Below are 25,702 nucleotides of genomic sequence, written 5' to 3'. Positions count from 1 at the left end.
ATATACAGGCATACTTACATACATGCACGAATAAGGTTAATGTCGATAAAGCGGACATTTTGTTTTTTTAGATCGCCCGAATTCCTATTTCTCCTTGCTCAGGCGTAATGAGTATAGTCATGCATCCGTGGTAATGTGCACTCACCGCGTTTCGAAAACGATAAGGTTGGTCTGCTTTACCCAGACGACGCGAACTTGTCAAGCTGTTTCGCTTTCACTCGGTTTGCTCTATCCTGCATGAGCTCCGCCTCGAGTGAAACTTGAGCTTGCACAACAGCCACGAGTGACTTTTAGGGCAGATAATAGCTTCAACTCCAGATCACTCGCAAGGATGGATTTTTGTCTTGATTCAACAATTAGTGTTCAATTCCCAGTCACACGTTTGTTGTCAATAGAAATGTGATGTCCAAAATGAATGAACATGCCCTTTTGCCAGCTTTGTTTTGGGGGGAATGTGTTGCAGGCATCAAATAAAATAAAAAAAAAGATCATTAGACATCTCTATTGTATTCAGTTGAATATTGGTTGAAAAGGATTTGCAAATAATCCATTTCCATTCTACATGATGTCCAACTTCATTGGAATTAGTGTTTGGATAAAAAAATAAATAAAAAAAAGCAATCCCAAGTGTAAACATTTACAGTAAGGTCAAGGATTTATTTTATTTCAGGCAACATTCCATTACCATATGCTAAAAAAAAATCAAGAAGAGATGAAAGTCAAAAAGGAACCAATGGACATTTAAATAACATGAAATAAAGTTACACAAAACCCTATACAAAGGACATCAATTATTTATAGGTCAAATGCAACAGGTACATGAAAAAGAAAAACCCACCAAACTAAGTCATAAACAATATCTAAGCATTTATGTTAGCCTTGTAGTTCGTTACTTTGTACCTATTAAACACACAATTCCAGGAAGGTGAAAATGTGAAAAATGAATGATCAGTGATACCGACATGAAAAAAGACTTTGAACCCAATTCAATTACTCAACTTACAATGAATGATATTGCGCAATTAATACCGAACAATCTGTTCCCTAATCGGTTTTATGACTTTTTATCAGACAGATCCTATCAGTGGCTAACAAATACATCCCAGCTAGTCCAAATAGAAAAGGAGTCATTCTAAAAAGGGCCTTTCACAAAATACAATACTTCCTTGTCATGGCGCCTTGCAATGACATCACACTTCTTACAACACGCACAAGTGCCTCTAAATCACCCTCCATGCCCTCCAAGCTCCAACGCGTTCCCGTTGGCATTTGGCAACTTAGAAAAAACGGAAAGGCGGTAACTGTTTTGAGGAAATACAGTACCATATTCACTGACGAGAGTTAAGACTGACCATTTTCAACATTTCACGCTACAGTAGTAAAGCCCAAAATTAAAGCCAACATTCTTACATTGACTTAAATAAGGAACACTAAAACACTGTCTCCGCTTCATCTAAAATAAACCAAACATATACAAACAATAATAAAAAAAAAAATCTGGTTGGATTTGATCAGTCCAGCGTGAAGTCAAAACATTTGCAGTCTGTGTTGCATGGCACTTGAAAAGCATCAAATAAAGCTGCAGTAACATTGCATCTCTGGCATGATGTCAGGTCATATTTGTGATTTCCAGGAAGTCTTTCAACAGTCGCAAAGAATTGCTGTCACTTCAACCGCTTGAACCACATCCTCGAAAAGAGAAATTGTTGTGCGCACACGCACACAAAAAGGCCAAAGTAATTCAGACTGACAGCTATATAATTCAAGTAAGCACCAGAAACCTACTGCGATTCAAATCTGCTTCAATTTTATCTTCTCTGTTTACATGTCCCTTTAAAAGAGACGTGTCACGTTATTTCTAAAATCACTGGCTTAAACATTCACCATCTTTTTTTTTTTTTTTTTGGGGTGTCACCTACAGAATTGGATCTTCACCAGAAGTTGGTGAGGGCAATATTTATATATGTTTGTATTGTGTATTTAATTCTTAGGCTGATTCTGGGATGTGGCTTTGGAACCTGGAGAAGTTTTGGTGTCAGCAGAGAGGACACGCATGATGTCTTGCACAGCTTTTTTGATCTGGGCGCCAAACCTGTGAGAGTCCTAAACAGGAAATGGGAAATTAAACTATATAGCTCATCGTTTTGCCATGCATAGGCTTAAAACAGTCAACAACTAGTAAAAGAACTACCGTAATTTTCGGACTATAAGTCGCGGTTTTTTTCATAGTTTGGGTGGGGGGGCGACTTATACTCAGGAGCGACTTATATACATATATATGTTTTTTTTTCACTTTTTTGGGCATTTTATGGCTGGTGCGACTTATACTCCGGTGCGACTTATAGTCCGAAAATTACGGTAGTTCAAAACTCAAATGAAGCTGAATCTGTGCAGTCCGGAAGGTAACTGGCATCTAATTTCACATACAGGGCAAGGTCAAACTTTTGTACTCATGTACGCATTTTTAACATATATGGATGGCGCCACAACATTCATCGAGGTCAATAAATACATGCAAATTAGGTTCATTTAATCATAGCAAATCTTTACTGAAATATATTGAATTATAATAAAAAAATTGTAAATATTTACAATAAATCAGGTGAGCAATTCATTATAAATTTCCAAAACTACTTTATATGCACAATATGTAGAAGTTTCTTTCATTCAAAAATACTTTTTTTCTTTAAATTTTGATTTGTGCAGAACAAACCAAAATTGATTTGTCAATATTATTCATTGAAATGAATAGAAATGACTCCCGCTCAAAAGTCACAAAACACAACCACCATTATGCACGAGTTTCGAAGTATCGAAGTATTACAAGAGACGCTTTGTAATCATGCTACGGCATTTAAATGTAAGAGAAATATTTTACTTACAGTTTCCTTAAAGGAATGCTTGGATGACACATGGAAGTTGATCATATCTTCACCCACGATGATGTAAGAAACGCCGTAACCGTCATCAGCAACCTGATGTGACCGCAGACAAATGTGACATTTGCCCCATATACCGTAATTTTCGGACTATAAGTCGCGGTTTTTTTTCATAGTTTGGGTGGGGGGGCGACTTATACTCAGGAGCGACTTATATACATATATATGTTTTTTTTCACTTTTTTGGGCATTTTATGGCTGGTGCGACTTATACTCCGGTGCGACTTATAGTCCGAAAATTACGGTACATGGAAATATATATATATAAAAAAAAAGTATAATTGATATGGTGCTCACAGGTCCAAATCCTCCGCCGAGTGATACAAAATCAGGGTGGTTCTTCAAGTCAAAAAGTTCCATTTGCTGAACCGGCGTCTGACTTGTGGAGAGGCGCCAAGGCTCTGACAAAACCTGACGTGAATCGAGATATAGAGATTGCAAAGTATTGAACTTCGGCGGGACAGGAACTGCCGCAAATCAAGAATTTCACCTCTTTTAGAAACGGTGATTCCACTCCCAAATATTTGGAGACGATGTACAGGCAGAAGAGATGTCTATCAATTCCAGCTCCAGTCATAGCCAAGCGATAAAGATTTTGGTGTTTCTCTGAAGCCAGTCGAAAGAGTTGCTGACATTGTTCTTCGCTCTACAAAAACACAATTCACTCCAATGATGAAGAAAATCAAAGAACTTTTCAATTAAACTTATTCAGGTAGTGTCGCGTTTTGCTTTAAAGTGAGACGAAGCCCAAAGTAAAGACCCACCTCGCCACTCTCCAAAGCTTTGACAAAGGCACTGCTTTCATTCGAGCAGGATCGCACCGTCTCCGTCCGTCCTTCCCTGAAGAGACGGGTCATGGACGCCTCGTAAGTCAGACAGAAACCGCCGCGATCCTGAGGAATGGAATGAAATAAAATCATGAATATGCACAAAGCCCAGAAAAGAATGTGGAAATATGCAGCATGTCTCACTTACCCTGTAGTACGCCAACTGTAATGCAATCTGAACAAACGCGTCTGGGCTGACTCGAAGCTTCTTAATTCGGCCTTTGCCAAAGTCTCTGAAGGGGAACACGTGACAGTCCACATCGTCAGCCAAAGCCTTGGCAACAGCAAGAGAGCTACACACTTGGGCATGAACCTGAAAATGCCACAGAGGTAAGAGACTTGAGCAAAGTGTGTTTTTTTTTTTTTTATTCTTGTTTAATTCCAAAATTGGGGCGTTTTCCTATACATAAAAACAGAATATGATCATTTGCAAATCATGATTAACCTAGATTTCATTTATAATGCTCATACTGATCAACTTGATTGGTTTGGCAACTAACCATTAACTTAATATTATCTTATCATTAACTTATTGTTTGTTAGGGCTGAAGTTGTCCGCTAATGATGAATTTGCTAAAAACAATCAAGTTGATCAGGTTAAACATTCAACTTCATTGAAACGGTTTTTTTTAGTACTAATGAGCACATAGCAGGAAGTTGAACTTTTGGTTTCGTAATGACCCGACTCGCCACACAGCAGACAGCGGAGCTTTTCTTTCGATCGTGTGTGAGGGTGCGGAGAGGAAAGAGGACACACAGCAGACAGCGGAGCTTTTCTTCGGATCGTGTGTGAGGGTGCGGAGAGGAAACAAGACCTTTTTTAGCATTGAAACATCTTTTACACAATCCCTTCACTTGTTCTCCGGGAATCATCAGTAAGATTTAATAGTATGCCCATAAGAATGATCGGTCTGTGTATAAAATAATGACCTGCACAATCATTTCGATGATAGATTCATATTGTCTTCTGAATGCTATCCATACCTGAGGAAGACTGGAGTGTGCAGTCCAAAGTGTCAGCAGGAGGTCGCAACTAAAAATTCTTTCATTTGTCTGAACAAAAGAATCTACGGATATGACCTTTCATCCGGAAAATTGGATTCATTCAATTGGATCTTAAAGTTCGTTAACATGGGCAGTGGCTAGCAAGTGTGTCACTGCTATAAACCTTACTGTGTTTATACAAAAAGCCTGTCCAAACACATCGGAAGACGGAATGATAACATTCGGGTATGATCACGATTGTAAACTTTGGTGTGTCTGGACACGAGTGGCGAGTTGGATGACAGCGTTGGAAGGTTTTCAGTAATACCTCTGGTGTGATGTCCCAGATAAGCCTCTGGGGGTGGGGTAATGAGCGATCCACTTCACCCTTACAGTGGCCATCCTCAGTGTATCCCAGGTGGAAGGCATCCGTGGCTAGCGTGAACTGAAAATCAATTCACAGAAAGTAAAATTAGGTTCACCTATGAGGGTGGAAAAAGTGAAAGAAATATCACACTGTGATGGACCACCATTGCTCTGTGGTAGGCACAAATTTTTTTATTTTACATTTGTTTTCACAGAAATGTGCACGTGTTGATTCTGGCGTAAGACGAATTTTTGCTTCTTTTGTGTGTTTAGGCAGCAGATGGCTTCAATCTGAGGCTTAGCAACAGTGGTGATGAAATAATGATGATCGTTTGAAAACAACTGAGTATTGTGGGTGGGTGGGGGGCGGCCCATGATTACATCTTGGGAGATGCATACTCATTGTTAAAAGGGTGAGAACTGAATAAAAATGTGCATTCCTTGAACCCAGCCAAGCAACAGTCTTCCGCTATTGATTTGACAGAGTGAGAGCGGAACGCACGCACCTCCCACAGGTGAGCCACGGTTGGCGCATCAGCCCAAGAGTGTTCAGCGTTCAGTCCATTCTTCCCATTTTGGTAGATCACCACCGAAAATGATTTATCATACCACCTAGGGGGAAAAAAATAAAATAAAAAATCAAAGATACGGACACAAATAATGTAACCTTCAGTTTGATCCTCACCTGTCGTAACATTTGCCGTGAAGCAACGACTTGGCGTATCGGTCCAAATTTCCCGCCGGGTCGTTTCCTCTCATACCTTGCTCTTCATCATCCAAGGTCACAAAGAAAGCTGCCTTTTCGATGGCATCTAAGGATCGCTTGTTGACGCCGGAGCTGAAGTACTGCGTTCGCACCTGAGACCAAGGAATCCTGGAAATAAATCGGAACATGTGAGAAACGCTTGGGACCTAGCAACAAACCAAATCATGGCCATATGCTTTCAAATAGAAAAAGTGTAGATGCAATACAATAAAGAAAATGTAATCGTGCTTTCTACCTATCTCCAGCAGTGAGGGCTCCTAATTTGTCTTCTCTGGGTTGTGGAGGAGAAGGGTCATCCAGGATCCTCTGAATCTGATACTCAACTTCCCTGGGAGATAGCAGGCGGCCAGCCCGGTACACCCACAAGCGGAAATAGCGTCCCTTGTGATACACAGCAACAAACTCGCTATCCAGCCAGTGCTGGAGAACATCTGTGAAAAAAAATAAATCTCTACTGATCATTCTCTCTGGATAAATTTGTGTGTGCGCAAGTATGAGCAAGCATGTGTTACCAAACTCAACTCCCGGAGTACGTGTTGTGTTGAACATTCTCTCAGTCTGGGCTGCACACAGAGGGATAACAGTACCCGGAACGCGGCTCTGATTCATCGAGACAATAAGAAACATTGACCTAATTAATTCATTCAAATGTCTATGTGCTTTATAATAAACATGTTGTCTATTGTGTTACTCAAAACCAATACAAAAAAATCAGTAGAGCTCATAAATGACATTGCAAGTGTGTGACCCAGTTCCAAGATCTGCATGTGAATTACGTCAACAGAACTTTCCAAACCACATACCGGTTTGAGTTCCTCTCGGTTGACTTTGCGGCGGTAGAGGAGCATGGCCATAATTGTGTTTCCTGCCCTGGCGGCTTGGATGGAAGTTGGAGTCACAAACAGGAAGTCCTTTAAAGAACAAAGAGAAAGAAACAACTTGAACATCGCACCCAACCAGGATTAGAGGAAGTGAAGGAAGAAACCCATAAAAATCCAAATGGATGGCTGCCAAGCAAAAAACAAAAAGCAACTGGTTACCATGCCATAGTAGTTACTGTTGACCATTATGGGGCCTCGGCTTCGAAGGTAAATGTATTCCTCCCACCAGTCACTCACCTGGAAGGGAAATAGAACTAGAGTAAATCATAACCACGACCTCTGACGAAATAAAAAAGATAGTTCTTCGTTAAAAATTACTTTATTTTCGCTTTGAAAAATTTGTGGAAAAAAAAAAAAATGGCTACACTGGTTTCACACTTCCAATGCATATGAAACGTTAAAAGATCAAATGCAAATTGACAGTAGCGCGTGTGAATTTTTTTTTTAAAAAAGTGATAGACTTACGTAGTTTGTAGCCCAGAGAGCCTTAAGTTTTAAATAACGTTGGAGTCGATTTCCCAGGTTGCATTCAAAGTCTGAGGCCAGTGTTTTCATCCGTTTGAATTCAGGGTCGGACAACAGAGGGCGTGTTGACTCCAAGTACTAAGGCAGAAACAGAATTGATTTTGCTGTATTACATAAATCAACATGAGGACTGTGAGTGCAGACATGTTAGTGTTTGTACACACACCCTGCTCAGTGTGTCCTTGATGGCAGGAACAGGCAGATGAGGTAGCGACGTTTGATAGCTATATAGTAGCGGCTTCCTGCTAGATAAGAGCCTTAGTAGAGTCTGGCAGAAAAAAAAAAAGAAAGTGACACATTTGGAACGGTTTGATGAATGAGTAATATCAACACAAGCACAGAAGAAGTCACTTTTTGCATGTATCGTGTTTGATTTACAAAAGGAATCCAAACACGCAGACAAGTCTGTCCAAAACAATTAATTTGGCAGAATTTTGCAGCAACATTGACTCATAAGCTCAGTAGTCGCCACTAGAGGTCACTGTCATGCAACGTATAACTTACCACCCAGATTTTGGTGGCGTTGGAAACTCGACCGTGCTGCTCAAACATCCACCGGTGGTAGGAGAGAAGGAGCTTGAGGCAGAACCTGAGAGCAAGGATAAGGGAGAGCCACAGCAGCGTGCTGAAAACCAGCGCCGAAAGCATCGTCTGGCCCTGAGCGCTGAGTGACAGGCTGGCATGGAGGAGAAAACACAAGACAAATCAGCCATTATCAATCAAGTCCAGTCATATTAGTCACTATCACGCCGCAAAATATTTCAACATTAACAATCGTGAAAGTGTTTTAAAAGCATGTGTGTGCCCATAACACAAAGAGTGAGTCAGTAACACCGAGTGACATGTCTGCCTGAGATGTCGGTCAGAGTTCACGTTTTAAAAACACACCCACATTGCTCACTTGTGACTCATCGGTCAAACATGCAGAGATTTTGGGTGGTTGTGGTTGTTAGCCGCTTGCATTTTTTAAATACCTGGCTGGATGCAAGGTATCGCAACAGAAGCACCCGCGACCCTCATCAGGAAAAGCCGGTTCCAAAGATGAATGAGTGAATAATGTCAAAGAGCAAAGACAAACACTAATCATTTTTGTGTGTGTCACCTGAGGGGAAGGTGTTGCTGGATCTTGGAAATGAGCCCCATGCTAGGATCAGAGCGCATGTACATGGTGGCCAGGATAGCAATGACAACAAACAGCCAGGATGAAGGACTGGCTGGATACATGCCCTTGATCACTCGGTTCTGCAGTAAACAAACAAAAAAAGAATTAAATGAAGCTTCTCCTGTCGGGTTTAAAGTCAATGATGGCATTGCATCATTGCTGTTACTCACTCTTATGCGGCTGACCCGCTTTTTCCACGATCGTACTCCTGACAGGTAGATCTGGTTCAGTGCCTGATATGAAAGCTGCAGATCAATGCCCTCTGGTGTTATCGTGAATTGGAATGCCACAGCTTGGTGAGCTTCTGCCATGGCTATTGGACCCATGAAAAAAAAAATTATTAATTCAACATGCACATACATTTTTTAAATTGTAACATTTGTGGGCTACTCATGGGACAATTTTTAATTATTAAAAAAAAAAAAACATGCCTATCCTAGTACCGTTTTTTTCCGTGTATAATGCGCCCCCATGTATAATACGCACCCTAAAAATGGCATGTTGATGCTGGAAAAAAGCCTGTACCCATGTATAATACGCACCCGATTTTTTTTTTTTTTTAAGTCCCAATGATCATCACACACGCAGGGAGGCAATGGGTCCCATTTTTATAGTCTTTGGTATGGTCTTAACTAGGCTGGATGTATTTTTTTTTGTTGCCGTTGATTTCTCCGACTGCCCGTAAAGGCACCACCGCGATCAGATGAAAAGAGAGGAAAGTGACGTGCGGACATGTGAAAAAGGCGGCTCTGTATGGGAGAGACGTTGAAGAGGAATAAAAACACCCTTGGAAACCAAAACTTGCCCCTCGTCGTGACTCGGAGCCGCAACAAATGTTTCGGATTTGTGTAGGGTACATTGTGACAGCAAACGAGCAGGTGATCGAGCAAGCGTCTGATACGAGAGCATTGCGTTCGTATGGAGCGTGTTTGAAGTGAACAGCAGAGACGAAAGGAACAAGGCAAAGTGTTGTGAAATAAAATATTACCTGTAATACGCATTTTGTTATTTGCTGATTGTATTACACTATCACATTCATTGTCAGTCAAGAAGAGAAGAGGACTATTATCCCTTCTTTGACGAAATGACCAGAGCACAGTACAAACACACTATTGTCGGTCAGTCCTGTTGTTGGTTTTGTTGTACCATGATTTTCTTAAAAAAATAAAATAAAAAAATTAAAATATTTAAAAAAAAAAAAAATTTAATAAAAATTTGTACCCATGTATAATGCGCACCCCAGATTTTAGGACAATAAATTAGTTAAATTTTGCGCATTATACACGGAAAAAAACGGTAATTGCATAAAAAGTCAAGCAAACTACTGCACAAATGGTAGCCATCAGTGTCAGCGTCGTCATGAATTATATATTACAGTACTTTTATGCAATTAGTACTAGAACTGCGCTGCTGCCTAAACAAAATAAAGAGATTGAATAACCTAAGCAGCAGCTAGATGTGGAATGGCAGAAATATTCACTCCATGTGCATCATTATTCTACTTTTCAACCCCAAGTTAAAAAACAAACAAGTAGCACTCTGTGTTTACATGCAAAACAGGTTAAATCACTTATGAGAGGCTACCAAACTAGTATTGTGCAGGAAAGCTGCAGTACAAACATCGTGGAATCAAGCCAAGCATGTCACGAGAGTAGAAGTGAAAAGCTCGGCACTCGATATGATTGGATCCAGACCTGAGATGTAAGTTGAGTCATTCAAAATCATGTAATTATTTCCACAATGAATGCTACTGAGGTTTTGCTGTTCTATATTCAGAATGTATCCGAATTAAAAAAAATGGTGCAACGTTTATAATGTAAAATCAATATTAGAGTTCAATGTTGATTCAATGTTGGAAAAATAACAATGGGTCCAATACTTGCCTGCGGAAGATTTTACACCAGCAATTGAAACATTCAACGATTAACCATTCATGATTTAAAATGAGAAAAGCTATCAAAACAATCGTAGCTCACAATTTGATCTGAATTACGATACTGTTGAAACTGATGGAACATTTTGTGTGCATGAAAAATGAACAGCCAGAAACAATTATTTTCAACAATTTCAAGCATCTATTAAAATCAATCTTTAATTGATCGATCACTGGGTTTAATGGATGGGCGACAAAATCAAACGACTATTATTCAACACCGTGACGTCATAGCATCGAACAGGGAGCAGCCCGTTTGTCTTTCACCGCGCGTGTCAATATTTCAAGGATTCTTGATTATAATTTCAGACTTCTTTATGTGTTGTGAAATGACGCTACCATGACGACCATCGGCGAAACTTGTTTCCATATGGCTTTACTTTTGAAAACAGGTTTAGTTTTGAACGTTGCTCCACAAGCATACCTCATGCAGTGCATCCATTCACCATCCTCGTGGTAAAAGAAACCAAAAAACAAACATATGCACTCGGCAAATATGTGACATTTCCTCTCATTTTGGAGAAGTCGTGTAGCATGCAGCACACAAACGCTCCATTCAGTTTCAGCACCATCTCCACCCGCGCGAAGCACAACGAGGAGTGGGCGCACAAATGCTTGGAATAAACATCAATTAAACAAGTGGGGAAACAAGGAAATTAATACGAGGTTTGAATTATACCTGGAAATTGATGGAAGGTGTTTGCTTGGCAGTGTGATCGATGGAGAAGCTTCTATTTGTGCCGCTCCCTGCGCCTCCTCTCCGGATGGGGAAGTGGGCGCTCTTCACTCTCGGTGCAAACTAGCCTAGCTTGCTAACAAATGCGTTCAACGACAGTCGCCAAAGATCGTCTGTGTTTAAGTCGAGGACCTCCTCTTCGCTATTTTCTGCGGCAGACTTGGATGTTTCTGGGGTGCGTTCACGCTGAATGGATATAAGTCAAAGCAATATTTAGGACAAATTCCAGCCATTTAAAAATGATGGTGTTTAGATTTGAATAAAAGTAAAATAAAATGACATTATGAACCTTACAATGAGAAAAGATAACTGCATATAGCTATAAAATAAAAACAGGAAAACAAGGCGAATAACACTTGTTTGCAATTCCTTTTTGTTTGCGATTCCCTTTTCTTGTTATTGCTTGCTTTTGTGTTTGCAATTCCTTTTGCTTGTTTTGTTTGATTTTTATCTTGCCGTGTTTCATTTGAGTTTTTATGTAAATGTCGTATAACAAAAATCACAATCATATGAGCTCAATTCCTCATAGATAATTCCATTGCTGTTTATTAATAAACATTTCTCACAGGCAATAATCATTTCTGTTTCCCCTCATACCAATTATAATTTATATTTTAGAATTTGTTTTAGTTTCAGCAGTTTGAGTGGAGGGTGAAAGATGAGCAGTGTTGTGTGCACATGGGTGGGAGACAAATGATTGTAGTGGGACTACAAGAATGACACTTAGGAATAATGAGGGAGAACGTTTTATGGCGACTACAGTGTCGATAAAAGACAATGAATGCTACACAGAAACAGATGGCATACGATGAAGACAGACAAAGTTATATAGGGTGCATGTGCGGTGAAGTAATCAGTGTAAAATGTATACAAAGGCAAGGGGAGTGATTAAATGACAGAGATTGGGGTGGGGTGGCTGACATATATTTCAATAATAGCGATGTATTCTGCGCTAGGTAGTTTTAAATGCAGCAGCCCTTTGTGTCTTTGTTATCATGCTTTTCTTTCTATCTGTATTGAAAAGATTTCTTCCCAGAAAAAAAGAACTTTAACCTTGTGTTTGGAAGATGTCATCTAACCCTTAATCACTGGCGGAGCTAGAGGGGGGACTGTGGGGGTACCGCCCTCGCCAAATATCCTTGGTCCCTCCCAGCTGCCTTGCCAGATATTGACTTTTAGGTATTTTTTTATTTTTCCGGGACTATTTTTCCACATTTCCACCTATTCCTCATATGATACAACGCAATTGATCTTTAATAGCTTGGGTTTGTCATATTTCTTCTTCGTTTTGCAAACCTAAAGGAAAAAGCATGACTTCCCAGTGCCCTTGATTGCTTATTCCTCCGAACATTTCTGACATTTAAACTGGATGGGCCACACTTTTCAGGGTCTGCCTCAGTTATGGAAAGGGCAAAGAAATTAGATTGTAAAAGAAAGTGGTGCAGATTGTTTGGGTCCTTAAAAATACAACTGCTTCCCTCCCCAATTTCTTCATAAAACAATGACCTTTCAAGACCTATCAAAAGTGCAGCAAGACAGTAAAAAGGCTTGACGTGCATGACAAGACAAACGCGAGCTCATTTGTAAGTCAGTGCTTAATTGAAAAATTATTTGTAACAGAAAGAAACATTAAAATTGTTGTTGTCACACTATTGAGCCACAAAGGATTCCAAAGATCAATGACTATTTTGGAGGATTGAAAGACTGCTGCAATTGTAGCTAAAAATTGTGTTTAATTTTGGAAGTGGAGTGCCTGTGATAGTGTTAGTACATGCATGTTTGCACTAATTTCCTTACATTCCAGAAACATACAGCTCGTGCTCTCTTTTGCGAAGAGTGACAATGACAGAGAAACATTTCTTAAAGCCTTATCTTATCTTTTGTTATGTTTGAGTAAGATTTTTATCTTTGGTGGTGAAAGTCATTTAGTGTAGCAAACAATAAGAAAGTGGGTTCAAAATTAACAACACATAACAATACAGGTGGGTTTTTGCAGCATCAATTGTCACAATAATAAAAGCTTTGGTGGTCGATGAGAGAGAAATAATAAATACATAATTGAAAAAAAAGAAACCTTTAAATGTAAAACATTCATATTGATAGGGCCTATTTTGCTGGTGGCATGAAAATACAGACAGACCAGAGTAGACTACAAAAAAAACAATCATATGTGGCTCGCAATTTCTCTTGCCTTCCCCCTCTCGACAATTTTTTTTTTTTTTTTTTTACAATGACAGACATCACAATCAATGTGTTTTACATTCTTTCTTTTGCCCTTTGGGAGCAATACATTGCTTGTCATTGGCTGATATCTGATATCATTGAAAAATAAACAAATAAATCAATAAATGGGTGTTTGGGGATGGTTTCCAAATTTCTCATAATTCATTCATTCATCTTATCTTCACGAGGGTCGCGGGCATTAATATTAGTAGCCATGATCAATTATTTTCTGCTAGCCTGACAAATAAAACAAAACGATATCTAAAGGTTAGAGTGGATTTTGGTACGGGGACATGGAAAAAAACAAGTTCAGATATGTCGATGAAAAACATACAACACGAGGGATTTGGGATTTAATCAACATGATGATAAACACAACTAAATAAAACCCCTTTGTCTTTCTGTTACTTTTCAATGTGAGCTATTCCGTACGTGTCCTGTCGCTAACATCTTTTTGCTTGAGGGACTCCTCTACATGTGGGTGTGCGCATCCTAAGTGATAAATGGGGAAACATCGAAACGGTGATCCACTATTTCTCCTCCGTTAAAGGCAATACGGTATCATAGCGTTTATCATTTTGATTCAGAAATGAAACTTAATCAATTGCAAGGATAAGATGCATCAGTGGGCCTTATTGTTTTTTTTATATATATCACATAAGTATCAGATCCATCTTCTGTGATGTTTTTGCTTTGTTTTTGCCATAATACAGCATCCCTCCTGTAATTCAGACCCATCCAGTTCTTCGTCATTTCTCAAGACACAAGCTTGGATTTTTTTTTTGCTCATTTTAAATAGACATTCCGTAAAGTCATGTAAGTCATGATGTCAGGTTAAAGGTCAAGTTGAGAAGCATTCATGAAAACTGGAAATGAGGAATGAAAACGTCTGTCATTGGATGTTGATCAGAAGCTTGCACCAAAGTGTGAAGTAAGTGAAGCATCCCGTACGTTAGTGAGCAGGTCGTGTGCTTTCTTCATTAGCGTGTGAATGTGTTTTTCTTGTGACATTTTCTTCTAAGGTGGGATTTTTTTTTTTTTGGGTGGTGGAGATCTTCCTTCTGATTTCTCCTTGAGGACTGAGAAAAATCCACGGAGCTTTACGTTAAATCTTTTCGCTTTTCCAATCCGCCGCTATGAACTGAAGTAGCAAGGCAGAAAGAAGGAAAAAACTGGATGCGGGTAGGATAAAGGACAGAGTAGATATCCCGCCTCTTCTTCATAGCATTCTGTTCAGGGGTGTGACTGTGTCCCATTGGTTGTGGAGAGAAATTGAGTTTTTTCTTTCCCCGACCCTTGCCTTTGTAAGATACCTCCGTCGTCGTTGTTGCCGCTTCCACTCGCCGCATCCGCCGCCGCCGCCGCACGCTCCTTCTCACACCGATCACTTTCCGAACGCTTGGAATTCTGACGCGAAGGTGTGCCGGGCTGCCGGGAGGGTTTGCCGTTCTTCTCATCTGAAGGATACAAGGTGACGTTTAAGAGGAAAGAGATGGGACCAAGAATAGAACTACGGGTACATACAGCTTATGAGTTACACACCAGCCAGTGCCTGCACAGAAGGCTGATCATGAGTACTAAGGAGCTGAGCTTGGATGGTTTCCACCACCCTCTTGAATCTGCGACTCGGACCTGAAACAAAAGAAGCGGAGGAAAATATGAATAATGAAGAAAAAAAACAAGGTTGAATTTCCTCTTTGAGAAAATAATAGAATGACAAAAACAATAACAAATATAATGTTGAGTAAAAATATTCACAAATACAATATAATACAATACACCTTTATTTATGGAGCCTTTTGTGTGTGGGTTATTTTTTTGTTATTTATCTATTCTTGTACCCCCAAAAGTGCCATTTGTTTGTGCAATGAAAAACATCAATATGACATTCACGGTTGAATTAGACGTAGTAAAGCCTTTTGTCTCTCTTTCTCTGCATGTGTCATATATTTAGTATTCAGTACATAGCGGATGTAGTATGACTATAATTCAAAAGAAATGTAAGAAATTCTTTTTTTTTTTTAATAATAATAACCAATGTTATGTGTAAAAAGAAAAACAATGAGTTTGAACTGATGCTTGACATCAGCTGCTGTTCATGCTTTCAGGGATGGAGTGCCAAATGCACGCAGTCTGTCCACTCAAGCGTAAATAGCTCACTCTACCTGTTATTAGGGTGAAGGTGACGCTGTATATGCCAAGCGCTTTTCTGCCTTCCCTCTCTGCTCGCTCCCTTTCCAGTTCCCGGTCTCCTTCAGAGAAGCCAATGTCCACCTGAAGGACAAAACGAAACACACATCAAATAAAAATGAGATTTTTTTTTTTCTTTGATTAAGACAAATTGAAGAATTATTTCAACAGGGTTAATAAGTGTTGATCAAGAAAAAAAGAAATAATACTTGGAACTTGACAGGCTTCTGGAAAACAGACGGGCCACCAGAGGATTTGTACTCAGCTCGAAAACTGTTCTGAGACACAACACTGTGACCTAAGGAAGGGATCTGAAAATGGACCAATTATTATTCCCCCCTCTTCATAAACAAATTTCAGACCAATTAAGGTGAACCCAAAGTCGGTTGTACTTACCGAAAGAAATGCATGGACAATGTCTGCCTTGATAGAGCTGAGGGGTTTGTCTCGAATCAAAACAAAGATTTGCTCCTCTTTCTCCAGGCTGATGAAATTGCCAAACCAGGACCTCTTGGCCAGTCTGTTAACGAGAGTTACACATTAGAGCAACAGCAGGATCTTCATGATGATCGCTTGAAATACTGAATTCGTTAGAGGCGGCAACTAATTAGCCCCTCTTATGTTTCTGTAGCATCACTTTCATGCATTTGGTTTACCCTGTTTTGAATCATTTGAATTCCCAGGTCAGATTCTAGATACCGCCCCCTCACAGTACAAGCGGAATTCAATGCAGTTGTTCAGTCTAATCTTTAGTCCCAAAGACGGTGAATATGTTCTTACTCTGGACTGGACTCTGGAGTTAAACTGGACATGTCCTCTGATGTTGGGACTACAGAATGAAAAAGCAGAGATGGATAAAAGGCAGTGAATTGAAAAGTCCTAATTCAAGTTACAGAACTCATTCCAGAAGACATTTTGGACACAAAACGGATTTTCTTCCTCATCATAACATTTGATTTTTAACACAAACAATGATCGAGTCAGAACAGAAGACGACAATTCTCCTCGTCTCACCTTGGAGTTTGCGCCGGTGGAAGCGTGGCGAGCCCAGCAGGTTGTTTTTGAACGAGTTGAGCCTCGTTCTCCAGTGGGCGGAGCTAGAGGAGGCTAGGCCGCCGCTGCTACCTGGACTGGAGGGCGGCGTCAGTGACAGTGAAGCCCCTCCAGATCCATCCCCTCTGGGAGAAGAAGATGAGGAGGAGGAGGAGGGAGGGGTTGTGGAGGAAGGGTGTTGGATTTGGTGCACGGGCGTGCCCAACGGGGTGGGGAGAGGTGAGCCTTGCGGCGTGACCTGCGACACAGGAGGAGTGGCGGCAGAGGAGTTAGAGGAGTGGGCATTCTTGGACTTGAACACAGACGGAGAGGGAAAGTTGAAAAAGCGAGGGATGGGAGAGAGAAGCGGAGAGGGGGATGGGGATGGAGTGCGTGGGGTCTGGAGCGGGAGGGACTTCATGGAGTTGAGATGGGGACGCTCAGTGGGGCCTTTGGACGGGAGGGTCTGAGTTTTGGGGTCGGGCGCCGGGCGGATAGGCCGAGGGGTGGTTGCGCTCGCTGCTTTGGGATCTTTAGAGGAAGCTGTGGTTACTTCCGATTGGCTGAAAGTGAACACCGGGCTCTGACAGGATGTGGAGACATGAGAGAGAGAGAGAGAGAAAGAAATGGTCATGAAATGATACATGGAAGCCATTCTTCCAACAAGCAAGATGTTGGATGAATTCATGATGTCACAAAGACTATAACAAAAAAATGACGGTGGCTGAGAATGTGAAGAGCTTTCAGAAAGCCATAGACAACACTGGATACATTTTCTACCCCCGCTGGATTGGTCACCAGTCAATCATCACGTCAAACCAGACGGAATAACGTGAAACTGAACCTGACGCGATTTTAGACAAGTGCACCACTACACTATCAAGAAATTTGTCCCTGGAAGATGTAAAGTACATCTGAGTAGAATAAAGACAGCTTCTTACCCTGGGACTGCTGAGAGGACTAGAAGAGAGACCCGTGGATGCTCCACTCACTGAGCGAGACCTTTTGGAAAGAGCAGAAAGCAACACATGAGATCCTTTCTCCTTCTCAAGCTTATCTATATATCCACCTTTGACTGTGTGCATTAGTGTCCAGATTCCTGCGGGGTGGGGTGGGAGAGCCCTGTTCAGTCACACTGAGAACTTCCAGACTCTTCCTCTCTGGTCTACAACGGCCGTGGCGGGTCAGCATCGGCGAGTCTACGCGCTTCCTAGGTGGGTCTTTGACAAGTTGCAATGCAAAATGAAAATCATTTTCTTGCTATGTATTTCATATTTGAGATTTGTCTCACCGGCGTCATTTCTCGGGGGCAGGTCTTCATCCTCATAGCTGGGGTAGCGTTCTTTTCTGTCCAACAGGAGGTAGTAAATCATCTTTTCCTGGTTCTCTCTGCACACCAGACAAATTGTTCTATCAATCATAACAGATCAATTGAATTGGAAGAAGTCGGATGGCTTTGATTGACTTACTCCTCACTCGTAAGGTCCCGTGTGAGTTTGACCCGATCCCGGAAGCAGCCTAAAGAGTACATGCTTTCCAGAACATCAGGGTCCAGGTCGGTCAACGATAGCACCCTTGTCACACACACGCGACGAGGAGGGGGCTGCTCAGGGCACGGCTCGTTGCGACCGCTCCTGAGAAGGGAAGGAAAGCCAATATTATTTTAAAGACATATTCATATTAATAATAATATTCATTATATTATATTATCTCATATACTATTATATTATCGCACAGTATACATTTTAAGATGGAAAACCAGTCAAGAATAAAATGATGGGATTAAGCTGTCGCTTTCAAGTAGCTCCATGGTGTAAGTAATCATTAGAAAAACCACAGCAGATGATGCAGTGCAATTCCGCACCACAGCAAATTACAGCCACAATTCTACATGTAAACAATACACTTGGCTAATTATCATTGTTAAGGCCAATTATTGCATCTATTACATTGTGAAGATGCTCCTAATGTCCCGTGAGTGGAGCCTATCATTAATTAAACCTAATGGGGGGCGGGGAATAAAAGGCAAACAGGTACAATTATATAAAAAAAAGGAATATACTTACTGGTACCAAGCGTGGATCTGTATTGCTTCTAGCTGTAAGGTACAAATACAAAACCCATGTATCAACTAAGCAACGACACAAAAAGGTGGCACCAAAGCAATATTGCTGTAGCAACAGTAAACAATAATTCATCTTCATCCATGCTCCTTATCAGGTTTGTCATCAATATAAGGTAAATACTCATTTTACAATCCGTTAATGAAAGGTTTTACAATACCACAACAGCTTTTATCGTAACTAAGTCGTACGTTGTATATTTGAACTGTCTTTGCATGTGTTGTGGGTGGTTCGAAGAGAACCGGCTGTCCAGCAAAAAAAAAAAAAAACCAGAGGATCTCTGACCTCGTTTCAGACTCCATTAATCAGAAGTTCATCAGACGAATGCACAGCTTTGATTAAATCCGTGATCCGTGGTTAACTGAATGACTAACTGATGAGACATTCTCTTTATCTCTGCTTCTATTTTACAATTTTTGTTTTTTGTGCCACTGTGTCCTGGTTTTACCTCTTTGTTCCTTGTATCAACATAATCCTTTTTATTTTCCATCCTAAGCGTTAATTTACAACTTGAGTGGAAAGATATTTTTGAAGGGAGCACTGCTCTATTTTTAACGCTGGGCCAAAGAGTTCTCACTGTAATGAAGCTTTATGTAGCCCTGCACTTCACTTACTCACGTCTGCGTCATTATTAAAAATATGCTAAGCGCTGTTGTTCTACTCCAGTCCTGTAGGTGGCTGTAATGTGCGACAAAGTATGAACCGACCACTTACCGTGAGTCTCTTGTCAGGGTTGACTTCTATCATCCCTTTGAGCAGCGCTTGACAGTCAGGTGGTATAAAGTGGGGCATATGGAACACTCCACTTTTCACCTTTTCCAGAAGCTGCCGTAGGTTGTCGTGGTCAAACGGCAAAGCACCCTGTGAAGGAAAATTAATCAAATGAAACATTCGGGGAGGGAAAAGGAGAGAGAATAAAAAAAAAATACTGAAACACAAAAATATATTTACCACAAGAAGTGCAAAAAGGATGACTCCGCAACTCCAGACATCTGCCCTACGGCCGTCATACTTCTCCCCCTAGAGGAAAACGTTATTATTACACATGCAAAAGCAACACTTAGCATGTAAACACACCCTCACTTACCCTAATGACTTCAGGGCAAGCATAATGCGGGGATCTGTAATGAAAAGGAGTTTTTAAATATATCGCTCAGCAAATTGATCTTCACACGCTCAGATCAATTTACAAATTGTCCTTCACACGCTCAGATCAATTTACAAATTGTCAATAACAACTGACAATTGGGAGTACTTTTCATTTTGAAATAAATACAACTGCTCAAAGTTCATCCGGTGTACTACTTGGTGCTGGATGTTTTCAAATTGGAAATGCACAAACCCTGTGAAAAAGTAAATATATATTTGAATGATGACCTGGGCAAAAAGACTTACCCACAACTAGTTTCTAGTAGACTGTCCCCAACCTGTAATGAGGCCATGCCAAAATCGGCAATCCTGATGTTGTTCTTCTCATCCAGGAGAAGATTCTCAGGCTTCAAGTCTCTGTGACTGGATATATATGCAAATATTTTTTAAAAAAAGTCTTTTTTTCAAAAAGCCTGAGTATTTGTATGTTATTAAACTCCTACTTATTCAAAATATCCTTTTTAACTGTGGTGCACTGACCATATGGAGTAACTGTGGCAGAAATCCAGAGCGGAGATGATCTGTCTGAAGAACTTCCTGGCCTCTTTAGGGGTCAGCCTGCCCTTTTTCACCAGGTAGTCAAAGAGCTCCCCACCAGACACATGCTCCAACACCAGGTACCTGGCAGGTAACAAAAGGCCGTGAAAAGACGGAAGCAGCATCTTTGGAAACGGAAATAAACCGGCATCCAAAACATTGCCGATGCTACCACTATAAATGCAAAGTCCGCTTAGCTAACAGCTGGACAATTTTTGTTAGTAATCTTTTCCCCCCGATTCATTCATTCATTCAGCAGGGAGATACTCACAGATACTTGTTATTTTCATAGACATCATGCAGCTTCAGAACATGAGGGTGCTCAATTAGTTTCAGAATAGCTATTTCTCTCTCCACCTGCAGTGACAGATGGAGGGAGATAGGGAGAGCGGGATGAGGCAGGATTTAGAGAAATAGAGATAGGATGTTAAAATGAAGAAGTGGGTAGAGGCACATAAATATGATGGAAGAGAGAGCGCTAAGCTAGTCAGCAGATCGAGGTGCTCGACCCCATTAAGGGTTTTGCATTTCAAGCCTGAAAACAGTGAGGCGAAAGAGCCAGAGTAGAATGCAGCATTAGTCAAATGACAGCTATGACGGAGACATACCAAAATAACTTTAAAAATAGATGCAGCAACAAACAACTCTCCAAAATATGTGGATTAAATTATTCAGTTAGATGAATCATTTAATTAATTAAGTATTTGTCATTTTTATTTATTTATCTATTTTTATAATTGACTTATGAGGCAGCCAGTGTGTGAAAATATTGAACAGGTTGATAATTAATGAGTGCTGATTTTGGTATCAAGGGATGACAAAATGCACAAATTTAACTTAAAGTCAATTTAACAAAAATTACTTAAGACAAGCTCCAAAATGTAAATAAAAAAAAACCAACCTTAACTAACAGGCCACTATGGTTGACAGTGACCAGACATTTCAAGTTCAATTAAATTCAAAATTCAATGAAATCATCTCAATGTAGTGTATACGGAAGCAACTGTAGTGAAACAATAGATTTCAGACGTGTTGGTCATTGGAATGATAGATACCTTCATGAGAACTGATTCTGACAGTTTTTCTCTGTTGACAATCTTTATGGCAACTTTCTGTCCCGTTATACAGTGCACACCTAACTTCACCAGTCCTGAAACAAAAATACAAAAGCACCGTCAGAAATGAATTTAACAGTAGCTTTATTGTAGCGCAATATACATTTGCACTGGAGAGAAACCTTGAATCATCACGTTTTTAAAACTCCAAATAGAATAACGCGTGAGTTAACCAAGCCAAAATAATACTTGATAAAATAGTTTGTGGTTGTTTGGCAGCGACACTTAAGTATGTCTAATCATCGAAGCAGGTCCTTTAATGTATATCGAATAAGGTAGCTCAAGAGACAAGATGTCCACACATGATACTAGAATTGCTTGCTACCTTCTTGAGAGGGGCAAAATATTTGAAACATTTCTCAGTATGATGCAATGCAGATTGTCTATAGTGATGAAGGTGCATGGGGAAGCCTACACCCTAAACTGGACTGTGCACACACCCATTCACACTATTAATATTTCTGGGCAATTTAATTGAACAATCATGCAGATGAGATTCAAACCCAGAACCTCACAGACGTACTATTAACCACTTGTCCACCATGTTGCTGCATGCATCCGCTAGAATAAATAGACTGTTGTAGCAATCAAATGTACCATTAAAGTCTATTCCATTATGTGGGTGTACCTAATGAAGTGACGATTTCTAAACAAGGAAGTAAAGAATGCAATGACAGATGAAACTACTGCAAGGAGATTCCTACCAGTCTGTCCCTTCCCGAGGGTCTTCTCCAGCCGGTAAGGCCCCACGTACTGGTTGGACTGGCCCAGTTCCTTGCTGCTCATTTTCCCCGACATTGCCCCAAAAAATCCAGCCAGTTTCAGAGGAGACGAATCAAAAGAGCTGAGGAGCCGTTTCGACTCGCAATGCAGCAAGGCTCATCCCAGAAGACTTTGGCGTCGGAGGTGGTCGTGATCTAACGCCGGGCCCTGCAGGCTACTCCCATTCACTTGTTTGTCGTATAGCCTCCAAGCCCGCCCCCACCCAAAAAAAAAAAAAAAAAAAAAAACAATCTTACGAAAGTAAGAAACCAATGTGGTCTTTTACTGGGATGATCGGTTTTTACGTAGAAAAACGTGGAGATCAGAGGGGGATGACGTGACGGTGGAGGTGCTCCCAAAATATGAATAGCCACCCTGCTCCTTCTTTGAGTGCGTGCGTTTGTACTAAAGTGGTGCAGATCTTACTCAGACGTGAACAGGAAGACTAACAGATTGATTTCTGCAAGTGCAGAGTCTCAAATATCCCAAGTCAGAATGCCTCAATCCATGCTCCGATCGATACTAGGGACCCCCCCCCCCCCCCCCCTTTCCTTCCTTCCTTCCTCTCTCCTAATGTCAAAAATACATTCGTCTTAGCTTGCGTCTTCTTCTCTACAGCCTTGATGGGTTCATGTGCTCGCTCGTTCGACGTTAGACTAGATAATCGTCTATTATCACAGCGGCAGCGGCAGCAGCATCAGCATCCAGAATGGCTTTTCCAATATCCGGTACACACTTTGGCTCACCCCCTCCTCGGCCCTGCATCAGGAAATAGAGGAAGAAGGGGGAGGGAGGGAGGGAGGGCGGTCGTCAAAGAGGCGCTGACAGACCGGGCCAGACAAGACGAACCCGCCCTGATTCCGAACGGAGATTTTGGATCACGAAGACGGGGAAAAGTGCCGCCTCCGGTGACGCTTGTTCCAGGAAGCCCAAAGCGGCATCCTCGGCTCAGCTAGTCTGGTGGACCGCACAGTTCTCCTCTCCCCGGCCGACCGTGCTCATCCTATGTCCGCATCTCCTCCGAGCGAAAAAGAGATCAGTCCAAAAAGCACACTTGATGTTTCAGAAGTTGCTCATCACTGACGGGATGGCCTTCATCCAGCACTCTGCAGTCCGTAACGGTCCCGTTCTCTTTAGTCCTCCTCCCCTCCTGCATCCTTCTATTCTATTCATCCAATACGGTCAGCATCAGCATCCGGGTTCCGCTTCCCTCCCCCCTCCCTACGACTCCCTCCCTCCCTCCCATCCTCCTTCACTCTCTCTCTCCCTTTCAATTTCTCTTGCCCCCACCCTGCAGCTAAACACTCTATAACAAGGTTAAACAAAAAAAGAAAGGTTTTTGGGGAGGGAACTGCTGATTCAGTTATTGACAGATTTCCCCCCCCCAATATTCATATTTTTTTTAGCTTTCTAAAGAACGTTATCCATCCGATCCCAGTGGATTGCAATGGGCATCAATTATACGTGGATTTTTGCTCATCTCCAGCTAATAGACAGGGGCCAATGTACATATGGTTTTAAGTTGTAATATCACCAATCACCGCTAGATGGCAGACATGGTTTAATCTGTTGTGCATTATACATGCATTGAGAAATAATTATCAACCATAAACTATGTTAAGATAGGCCTACTATGGTGTACATTGGTTAAAAATGATATATTAAATATTTAGTTCCCCCCCCCCAGTAGTGTAGATGATGCACATTCAAATTAAGCATCAAAATAATGAATTTGTTGCTGATTTCATACCCTCACCCAAGATCCTCGTATGAGTGTCCCAATACCCAGCCACTCCCAGGAAGAGCATCCAGTAAACAGTCAAATCTGTGCCAAGCAAATCATGCAAGTAGTGGCACAGAAAGGACAAGTCGAAAGTCACAACAGCAACAAAATAGCAACAATGTCAACAGCAAAAATGAATGTCATGGAATTAAAATGAAGGTTGACCTTGACTTAAAATAAAATGCGGTTATCTAAATATCTATATCTGTCTTGTAAAAAAAAAAAAAAAATCCTATTTGTAGCCATAATAATAGTGATAAACTAAGATTGTTAAAAAAAAGTTTTTCTTTAAGTTCTATATATATATATGACATAGGCACCTTTTGGGTGAAATATACTTTCTGGCCACATGAGGGTACTGTTATGACTACATTTTAGAAATAATTATTAACAGCTCTGCAGTGAGATAACGATCAATACTACAAGATGAGTGTCAACCAAACTGTGCAATGACGAATTGCAGTTTGGATTGACACTGTCACAGATTGTATGATTCTAGATTATTTGGAGATAAAAGGTGTTTTCATTATTTTGAGACAACAATCAGCATTTTTCCCGTTATAATTAGTATACAAACAAGATTAAACTTTGATGAATCATTATCACGTGTGTGCTGTCATGCATGTCGGAACAAAAATGGTTTAGCCTTTCACGTGTCACCAACCTTGAAGCACTTTGCACCTGTTTAAAGTCATACAGTACATTGAGTACATGAACTTGCGGCGCATAAAGTTCAAACATGCAGACACGTGTGGGTGGAGTTACAAAAGAACATGTCAGCCATAATTGGACCGCCGACGATGCAGTGCAGGTTTAAAAAAAAAAAAGGATTTGAGTGATTGAGCGGTGACTATTCACTGTGTCGCTTCGGGAGAAAGTCACAGACGTCAGCCATTGAAATGGGATTTAGCGGCTTTACTGATACCTCGAAATATGCAGTCTTCACTCAGCACAGCATCAGTGGAGCTGTAAAATAAATCACTGAGTCCACCAGCCCACTTTAAAAGAACTCTTTAATATACCAATCATTTTGTACTTTTATTTCCATTGATAGTATTCATCTCAAGAATTTACATAACTAGCCATTAGTTCTCTGGAAGTATCAACAAGTCAATAGCCATAGTGGGAGAGAGGGAATGGCGGAAGACTGAAGGACAAGGGTTGAAACAGAGGGAGGGATGGAGGACAGACAAGGAAAATATGGTTACTGCTGCCAGGTCCCAAACTCAGCCCGAATCAACACAGTGCTCGTCACACCGTGAGCATCATCGTTGTCGTTGCCGTTCAGTCCTGTGCCGGTCGGTGTGCAGAAGGGAATGCCGGGAACTCGGAAGACTTAGTGCAGTGGACCTAGCAGAAAGTTGAAGGGAGGTGAAGATAATCAGACACATCACATTTTCCAAAAAATAAAAACATGACTTGATGAATTAAATGTAATGGTTGAGCCTGTCACATGCTAATGACATATAATGGCCAATATAAGGACGGTTCTTTTCAATTATAGCCTGTTTGTCTTTGATTCTTATATTCTGGAAATAACAAATGCTCACATTGAGGTTTGAACAGCAACTCCTGGCTCATGATGTCCCCTCGGCAGAGCTCTTCACACATGCTTCGAAGGCCTCCAGGAGGTCTTTGCATGCTTCTACTCCCTTCTCCGCCACACTGA

The 25,702-nt window shown here is 40.9% G+C and overlaps 2 protein-coding genes across 6 annotated transcripts; both read right to left on the bottom strand.

The window, feature by feature from the left end:
* Positions 1–630: 630 nt before the first annotated feature.
* cpt1cb (carnitine palmitoyltransferase 1Cb) lies at positions 631–11,301 on the bottom strand. Of its 3 annotated transcripts, XM_037255871.1 has the most exons (19): positions 11,063–11,290; positions 8,621–8,763; positions 8,391–8,530; positions 7,793–7,964; positions 7,455–7,556; positions 7,229–7,366; positions 6,923–7,000; positions 6,686–6,793; positions 6,395–6,482; positions 6,118–6,313; positions 5,802–5,990; positions 5,623–5,728; positions 5,079–5,195; positions 3,915–4,079; positions 3,704–3,832; positions 3,430–3,585; positions 3,237–3,350; positions 2,883–2,975; positions 1,605–2,103 (listed from the first exon to the last, which is right to left on the bottom strand). In XM_037255871.1, exons 2-19 carry the CDS (start codon positions 8,759–8,761, stop codon positions 1,981–1,983), a joined length of 2,355 nt encoding a protein of 784 aa, XP_037111766.1. In that variant the 5' UTR covers positions 8,762–8,763; positions 11,063–11,290; the 3' UTR covers positions 1,605–1,980. The 3 variants fall into 3 exon arrangements, with proteins under 3 accessions (XP_037111764.1, XP_037111766.1, XP_037111765.1); XM_037255869.1 differs by having other exon boundaries at positions 631–2,103; positions 6,118–6,482; positions 11,063–11,301; XM_037255870.1 differs by lacking the exon at positions 11,063–11,290 and adding an exon at positions 10,808–10,961 and having other exon boundaries at positions 6,118–6,482.
* A 1,647-nt stretch (positions 11,302–12,948) lies between these two features.
* si:dkey-16p21.7 (serine/threonine-protein kinase BRSK2) lies at positions 12,949–23,467 on the bottom strand. Of its 3 annotated transcripts, none has more exons than XM_037255859.1 (20): positions 22,193–23,467; positions 21,429–21,523; positions 20,645–20,730; positions 20,317–20,457; positions 20,083–20,199; positions 19,775–19,808; positions 19,639–19,707; positions 19,402–19,548; positions 18,631–18,662; positions 18,034–18,198; positions 17,856–17,953; positions 17,634–17,784; positions 17,506–17,566; positions 16,547–17,147; positions 16,313–16,361; positions 15,929–16,052; positions 15,742–15,843; positions 15,508–15,616; positions 14,885–14,974; positions 12,949–14,799 (listed from the first exon to the last, which is right to left on the bottom strand). In XM_037255859.1, the coding sequence occupies exons 1-20, from the start codon at positions 22,284–22,286 to the stop codon at positions 14,576–14,578; spliced, it is 2,589 nt and encodes an 862-aa protein (XP_037111754.1). In that variant the 5' UTR covers positions 22,287–23,467; the 3' UTR covers positions 12,949–14,575. The 3 variants fall into 3 exon arrangements, with proteins under 3 accessions (XP_037111754.1, XP_037111756.1, XP_037111755.1); XM_037255861.1 differs by having other exon boundaries at positions 16,547–16,823; positions 22,193–23,465; XM_037255860.1 differs by having other exon boundaries at positions 14,645–14,799; positions 14,867–14,974.
* Positions 23,468–25,702: the final 2,235 nt, after the last annotated feature.

This window comes from Syngnathus acus, chromosome 8 (genome assembly GCF_901709675.1).
Source record: "Syngnathus acus chromosome 8, fSynAcu1.2, whole genome shotgun sequence".
NCBI classification, from domain to species: domain Eukaryota; kingdom Metazoa; phylum Chordata; class Actinopteri; order Syngnathiformes; family Syngnathidae; genus Syngnathus; species Syngnathus acus.
The sequence above is the reverse complement of the archived record's forward strand: the minus strand, read 5'-3'. Positions and strand labels throughout refer to the sequence as shown.

Excerpts from the sequence above, each read along its gene's own strand:
- si:dkey-16p21.7 (XM_037255859.1), bottom strand. The coding sequence starts at position 22,286 with ATGTCGGGGAAAATGAGCAGCAAGGAACTGGGCCAGTCCAACCAGTAC. Across the intron at positions 20,200-20,316 it reads TGCCACAGTTACTCCATATG|TCACAGAGACTTGAAGCCTG; the intron begins GTCAGTGCACCA and ends ATATATATCCAG. Across the intron at positions 14,800-14,884 it reads TTCTGTGCAGGCACTGGCTG|ATGAGAAGAACGGCAAACCC; the intron begins GTGTGTAACTCA and ends TGTATCCTTCAG.
- cpt1cb (XM_037255869.1), bottom strand. The coding sequence starts at position 8,761 with ATGGCAGAAGCTCACCAAGCTGTGGCATTCCAATTCACGATAACACCA. Across the intron at positions 3,351-3,429 it reads AATCACCGTTTCTAAAAGAG|GTTTTGTCAGAGCCTTGGCG; the intron begins GTGAAATTCTTG and ends GATTCACGTCAG. Across the intron at positions 2,976-3,236 it reads TCGGCGGAGGATTTGGACCT|GTTGCTGATGACGGTTACGG; the intron begins GTGAGCACCATA and ends CGGTCACATCAG.